This window comes from Lethenteron reissneri, chromosome 72 (genome assembly GCF_015708825.2).
Source record: "Lethenteron reissneri isolate LAM-NWPU_2019-01 chromosome 72, ASM1570882v1, whole genome shotgun sequence".
NCBI lineage: Eukaryota > Metazoa > Chordata > Hyperoartia > Petromyzontiformes > Petromyzontidae > Lethenteron > Lethenteron reissneri.
The window spans coordinates 2,737,906-2,745,684 of record NC_083850.1 but is presented as its reverse complement, the minus strand read 5'-3'; the positions used below and the strand labels follow the sequence as shown (position 1 = coordinate 2,745,684).

Genomic DNA, 7,779 nt, shown 5'->3' with positions numbered 1-7,779 from the left:
GCTCCCCCGCCATAGGTGAGGAACTTAGCAGCGGGGGGGCGATTGATGATGCTAGCCCGGCCGTTAGCATTATCGAGGGAGGGATCTCGGGGGCTAGCGACCCCCACAGTTGCTATATCGTGACGCCTGGGGTCTGAAACCGCGTTAAAGGCTAAATAAAAGAACCCTCTGCAGTCTGAGTCCGGAGTCATTACAATTGTAACGATTCATTATTTCACGGGCTAATATTGGGTTTGTGCGATTATTTTAAATATTCATACTGAATATTGCTATTTGATGCCATTGAGATGGAACATTCATCCAGCAGTGGACAGCTTGATCCTAATACCACCAAAATGTTATTCAAATAATTTTAATCTCATCCTGATCCTGCACCTTCATGTTTCACATATCACACCCTTGGTTCGCACGTCCATATTACATACATACATGTTATATACATGCATGTACCATGTTACATACATACATGTTACATGCATACATGTTACATGCACATATACTGAATACATACAGATATGTTGCATACATACATGTTACATACTTACGACCGTAGTGTGATTCGAAGAGGACCACGGAGTGATTCGAGTAATTCGAATGCGATTCGAATATCACACTTCAATTTAGGTTGTTCAAATCTATAACACTAGTTAATTATGTTATTGTATAGTGTTATAATGTATAGCTCATAGGTTATATTGTTAGAGTTCACAAATTTAGAGTTTACTAACAATACTAGTTTACAGTAATTTTTAGATTACTGTATATGTGAATGTTTTTAAGTTACCATTGTTGAAGTTCATAATGTTAAAGTTTACAGTGTGGGAATTTACAATGTGAGAGTATATCCAAGACGTCGATCGATGGCGTTGGTCTGGTAGGTTGGTGTCACGGGACACCAACATGCTGCCGATATAACAGTAACAGAAGCAACTACAGCAGCTACGAAACCATTCGATGGCAAAGCAGCGACTTCTTCAATCTGAGAGTTTGTGGCCGTGCCCTGTTCTCGTGGGACCCGACACGGATTTTGAAATAATTGCTATGATCATGTCTGAGCTGGGATGAGCGACTAATGTTTACTTTGTTTAATCATAACTGTGTGCAGGTTAGTGCCATCGGGGCTTAGTGAATACTACTCATGAATGAACTCATACTTCTTTCGGATAGAAATTTGAAATCGTGTTGGTAGAACAAGTCGCCTGCCTTTTTTAGACGAATTGTTATTTTCAAGTGCGTCCGTAAATATACTGCTAAAATACACAGCATAGGGAAGGCTGCCTTGTTGGGGAGATGTAGTTTGGCTAAGGCGCTGTGGCCGGGTAATGACACGGATTCTGAAACAATGGAGTTAAACACTCGCTGCTTGGCCCCGTCGACAGCAGCGAAGGCTGTCATATACCGCCCCATTTACGAGTTCGCTGTATAATGTGTATAGTTGAAGGTGCTAGGTGTTGTCTTCCAACCGCTACTAACGTGCGTGTGTTGTCTGTTTTTACGATTTGTCTATTGATGTTGTTCTTTTTATTGCGGCGTTTTTTTGTTGAGTTCTGTCACTTGAGTGTAGCAATTTGTTTAAGAATTCGTCACGTGAGCGTGGTGTTTTGCTTGTGGGAATTTCGCTTTGTTACAATTTGTGATTGTTATAATAATTGTAAAGATTCATAATCTCATGAGTTAAGAATGGGTTTGTGCGTGATTCTTATACGATCACACTGTAATTCTAATGCTTCTAATGATATTATAATACCTTACCTCCGTTTAAATGGTTATAAATTAAACACTAGTTTATAATCGTTTAATGTTTAGTGTTATCGATAATAGTATTACAGTTTACATGTTATAGAGTACAGTTTATCCCCGACATACTTAGGGATTATCGACTGGTACGTTGATGAACTATTAACTACGGGGACCTTTCCCCTCAAGGAACACGTGTTAATCGGGTAGACAGCCAAGTTGCTGCCGGTTAAGGGCACACTTGTGTGACGGAGATCCTCCACCTGAAATTCTCTCATATTTTTGCTAGGAACATTATAAAATAAAGACCGGACAAACATTTGTTAAAAATACTTTTTATTAATCTGCAATCATTTTTACGTCAAAACTCGAAGGAAATATGTATTATGTCCTATGTTCACACATTTCCAGTAGGATGCAAACCATTTCCGTTCCAGGAATACCAAAGCATTTCCTTATTAGTTCACCACATTTGTTAACTGTGCGTCTATGTTGAAGTCAAGGCCATATATCAATGTACATCCTGAAATCGGCTATCTAAAGTCGATTAATACCAATCAAAAAAACTTTATACTTGAAAACTGAAACGTTTAAAATGTTGAGTAAAGATGTACCTACAGACGCATTCCAACTTTAGCTCAACAGGAACACTTAACGACTACAATTGAACAGTCTCACAACCAGTGCTCATCACACCACTTCGGCAAGTAATCCGATAACATTACAAACCACCACTGTGCACGTAATTAAACTCACAAAAACTGTAAAACTAAAATGGTCAAAATTACACACAAAAGTACTCGATATGGCTTAAAAGGTATAACCACCTGACGTAATATTTTTTCAGTCACCCCGAGCTCTCTGGTTGACTCTCGTGCCACTCCATTACATCCAGCCATCCCTCGGGATCCAACTGCATGGGATCGAAGGTGGAATTATCTTCAGGACTCATTGGAGCACCTTGAATTTCAGCTTTTGATTTCAGTTTCCTATCATTGTGGACCTTTTGATGCCTGTTCATGGTTGATGACCGTGCAAATGCCTTCCCACACACAGGGCACAGGAATGGCTTCTCGCCCGTGTGCGTTCTCTGATGAGTTTGAAGAGCTGTCGATTGTGCAAATGCCTTCCCACACACAGGGCACAGTAATGGCTTCTCGCCCGTGTGTGTTTTCTTATGATCTTGAAGAGTTGATGAGTGTGCAAATGCCTTCCCACACACAGGGCACAGGAATGGCTTCTCGCCCGTGTGCGTTCTCTGATGAGTTTGAAGAGCTGTCGATTGTGCAAATGCCTTCCCACACACAGGGCACAGGAATGGCTTCTCGCCCGTGTGTGTTCTCTGATGAGTTTGAAGAGCTGTCGATTGTGCAAATGTCTTCCCGCACACAGGGCACAGGAATGGCTTCTCGCCCGTGTGTGTTCTCTGATGAGTTTGAAGAGCTGTCGATTGTGCAAATGTCTTCCCGCACACAGGGCACAGGAATGGCTTCTCGCCCGTGTGTGTTCTCTGATGAGTTTGAAGAGTTGATGAGTCTGCAAATGTCTTCCCACACACAGGGCACAGGAATGGCTTCTCGCCCGTGTGTGTTCTCTGGTGTCTCTGAAGATGTGATGGCCATGAAAATGTTTTCCCACACACAGAGCAATTGAATGGCTTCTTGCCTCCGTGTACGTGGGGCTGTGGAGAGCGTCTCTGCTCCATGTGAGCGCAGCGCTGTTATCGAGTCAAAAGTACGCTATCGGCCGCAAGGATGTTTAACGTTGAGTTTTGGATTTTGTTAACTGCTAAAACATGAACGACACTCGCGTCTAACCCGAGACGCAAAAAAATCCCGTAAATATGACGACAAACACGTTTAAGAGTTTATCCGCGAAAATAGACACTTACTTGGAGATTCACGGTATATGGATGTCTGGAACCCGTTTGAAGATGTCGCCACGAACTCTCCCGACGCAAAGTCGCCTAACTGTCGACTCAGCAATTGTGCTCGCCAGGCTGCGTTGTCTCGCGGTTGAAGGGCGATCAGCAGAGCGACGAGTCGAGCGTCCAACCTCATCAAGTTCCCTCTCGAAATGGCATTGAGCTCTGCTTCTGAGCCGCCTTATAACTCCCCCCCCTAGGATCCAATCCTTTGTCTTTCAGGATATTTGCATTCGATTGTTAATTTTGGAAGGTACAATCCGCATGTCTATTAACATACCGAAGGGTAATGTGCCCATTGTGCTTCATGCATGAATATGTAAGTTAATCTCAGTGTATAATTGCGTGCTTATTTTGAATAAATGGGATTATCGCTGGAAAAACAAGTTCCCCATGCCATCCATTGTCCTCGATTATAATCCCTTAACTCCATTTACGTGATTATACACTATAACAATTGATAGTATTTTACAGAGTTATAATTGATAGGTTGTAGTTCATCGTTTATAATATTATATACTCTTTGGTTCTTTCAGTAAAAGACACATAGGCATTAAATAAATCACGACGTTTCAGGCGCAACACAAGCGTCCGTCATGTGTGAAAGCATGGTCTGCTGCTGAGGCAGAATGTTTTAAAAGGTTTGAAATGGGTGTAGACCTCGGGTCATAAAGAAGTGGCCGGGGCTAGTGATGTTCACGTGAGAAATTAGCATGTAACTTTAGAAAGGAGGAGAGCGGCCTTCTCAACGAGAGAGTGCAACCCAACGGGTACAATCCCAAGGGCATGTGAGTATGAGAGTGCAATCTAAAGGACATGCTGCTTCTGCTGCCCGGCTATTTGTGGCCGGGCCCTGCTCTCGCGGGACACCACACGTCTTTGGAAATGAATACTATGATCATGTCTGAGCTGAGGTTTGAGCGAATAAAGTTTACTTTGTGTAAACATAACTGCGTGTTGGTTTGTATAATCGGGGATCAGCGAAGACTACTCATGAATGAAAACGCACTCCCTTATGACGGACATTGTACTAATTTTTGTTGATCGAGTAGAACAAGGCACGTGCCACGTCCAGACGAATTATTATCAACAATCTTACTTGCGCAGCAGCATCACGTTGCCGTCCACTCATTGATATGCTAATTTTATCTGCCCCCTCCCTCTCTCCGTCCCCGCCCCCCTCTCTATATTTAAGGGACCGTCACAGAAACGACCCCTCTCTATGTGCCGATATGTGTCCTCTCTCTGTGTGTCCTTGTGATGTCTGTCTGCTTGTATGTCTGTCTATAGTTTTCGAGTTAGATTTTTGTTGCAATTTCTTTTATGCCTGATGATGATTGCTTGTATTGCAATCGAAACGTCGTAATATGCTATTATTTTAATTTATTATTTTATCTTTAGACGTGACTTAACCGAAAGAACCAAAGAATAGTTCCAGTGGTGTTCCGTGATGGGATAACAAACTTTGATCAATACTTTTATCAAACGAGTCATTACAATTGTAACGATTCATAATTGCAAGGGCTTATTTTGGGTTTGTGCAATTATTTTACATATTCATACTGAATATTGCTATGTGATGCCATTGAGATGGAACATTCATCCCGCAGTGGACAGCTTGATCCTAATACCACCAAAGTGTTATTCAAATAATTTTAATCCCATCCTGATCCTGCACATTCCGTTTCACATATCACACGCTTGGCTCGCACGTCCATATTACATACATACATGTTACATACATACATGTACCATGTTACATACATACATGTTACATGCATACATGTTACATGCACATATACTTACTACAAACAGACATGTTACAAACAGACATGTTACATACATACATGTTACATACTTACGACTGTAGTGTGATTCGAAGAGGACCACGGAGTGATTCGAATAATTCGAATGCGATTCGAAAATCACACTTCAAGGTAGGTTGTTCTAATCTATAACACTAGTTAATAATGTTATTGTATAGCGTTATAATGTATAGCTCATAGGTTATATTGTTAGAGTTCACAACATTAGATTTTACTATAAAAGTAGTTTACAGTGTTATTGGTATAGCGTTACAATGTATAGCTATAACAGTTATAATGTTAGAGTTTATAATGTTAGAGCTTACAGTTTGAGTTTATAATGTGAGAGTTTTTGACCGTGCCCTGTCCTCGTGGGACCCCACACGGAGTTTACTATAATACAAGTTTACAGTAATTTGTAGATTCTTCAAATGTATATGTGAATGTTTTTAAGTTACCATTGTTGAAGTTCATAATGTTAAAGTTCACATGTGAGAGTATATCCAAGACGTCGATCGATGGCGTTGGTCTGGTAGGTTGGTGTCACGGGACACCAACATGCTGCCGATATAACAGTAACAGAAGCAACTACAGCAGCTACGAAACCATTCGATGGCAAAGCAGCGACTTCTTCTTCAATCTGAGAGTTTGTGGCCGTGCCCTGTTCTCGTGGGACCCGACACGGATTTGGAAATAATTGCTATGATCATGTCTGAGCTGGGATGGGCGACAAATGTTTACTTTGTTTAATCATAACTGTGTGCAGGTTAGTGCCATCGGTGCTTAGTGAATACTACTCATGAATGAACTCATACTTCTTTCGGATATAAATTGAAATCATGTTGGTAGAACAAGTCGCCTGCCTTTTCTAGACGAATTGTTATCTTCAAGTGCGTCCGTAAATATACTGCTAAAATACACAGCATAGGGAAGGCTGCCTTGTTGGGGAGATGTAGTTTGGGTAAGGCGCTGTGACGAGTCAAACATCCGCTGCTTGGCCCCGTCGACAGCAGCGAAGGCTGTCAGATACCGCGCCATTTACGAGTTGGCTGTACAATGTGTATAGTTGAAGGTGCTCGGTGTTGTCTTCTTCTAACAGATACTAACGTGCGTGTGTTGTCTGTTTTTACGATTTGTCCATTGATGTTTTTTTTATTGCGGCGTTTTTTTATTGAGTTCTGTCACTTGAGTGTTGCAGTTTGTTTAAGAATTCGTCACGTGAGCGTGGTGTTTTACTTGTGGGAATTTCGCTTTGTCACAATTTGTGATTGTTATAATAATTGTAAAGATTCATAATCTCATGAGTTTATAATGGGTTTGTGCGTGATTCTTATACGACCACACTGTGATTCTAATGCTTCTAATGATATTATAATACCTTACCTCCGTTTACATGGTTATAAATTAAAACACTAGTTAATAATCGTTTAATGTTTAGTGTTATAGTTTATAGTATTACAGTTTACATGTTATAGAGTACAGTTTATCCCCGGCATACTTCGGGATTAGGGACTGGTACGTTGAGAAACGATTAACAAAGGGGACCTTTCCCCTCAAGGAACACGTGTTAGGGACTGGTACGTTGAGAAACGATTAACAAAGGGGACCTTTCCCCTCAAGGAACACGTGTTAATCGGGTAGACAGCCAAGATGCTGCCGGTTAAGGGCACACTTGTGTGACAAAGATCCTCCACCTGAAATTAGCTTAACATGTTTTTGCTAGGAGCATCATAAAATAAAGAACGGACAAACATTTGTTAAAAATACGTTTTTATTCATCTGCAATCATTTTTACGTCAAAACTCGAACCGAATATTTATTACAATTCCAGTGCAATGCAAACCATTTCCGTTCCAGGAATACCAAAGCGTTAAAGGATCATTCCCCATGATTTCCTTATTAGTTCACCACATTTGTTCACTGTGCGTCAATGTTGAAGTCAAGGCCATATATCCAACGAACGCGTCATCAATGTACATCCTGAAATCGACTATCTAAAGTCGATTATTACCAACCCAAAAAAACTTTATACTTGAAAAAAAAACCTTTTATAATGTTGAGTAAAGATCTAACTACAGACGCATTCCAACTTTAGCTCAACAGGAACACTTAACGACTACAATTGAACCCTCTCACAACCAGTGCTCATCACACCACTTCGGCAAGTAATCCGATAACATTACAAACCACCACTGGGCACGTAATTAAACTCACAAAAACTGTAAAACAAAAATGGTCAAAATTATACGCAAAAGTACTCGATACGGATTAAAAGGTATAACCACATGACGTAATTTTTTTTCAGTCTCTCCG

General features: G+C 40.9%; 1 protein-coding gene across 1 annotated transcript in view; it reads right to left on the bottom strand.

The window, feature by feature from the left end:
• The window catches only part of LOC133361320 (zinc finger protein 585A-like), a gene marked incomplete at its 5' end in the record, with an annotated part of 114,865 nt that overhangs the window by 100,369 nt on the left and 6,717 nt on the right, over positions 1–7,779 (bottom strand). Inside the window, one exon of the mRNA XM_061580257.1 lies at positions 2,751–3,338. Within this exon, the coding sequence (XP_061436241.1) occupies positions 2,751–3,338 (588 nt within the window). The remainder of the gene's footprint in view (positions 1–2,750; positions 3,339–7,779) is intronic.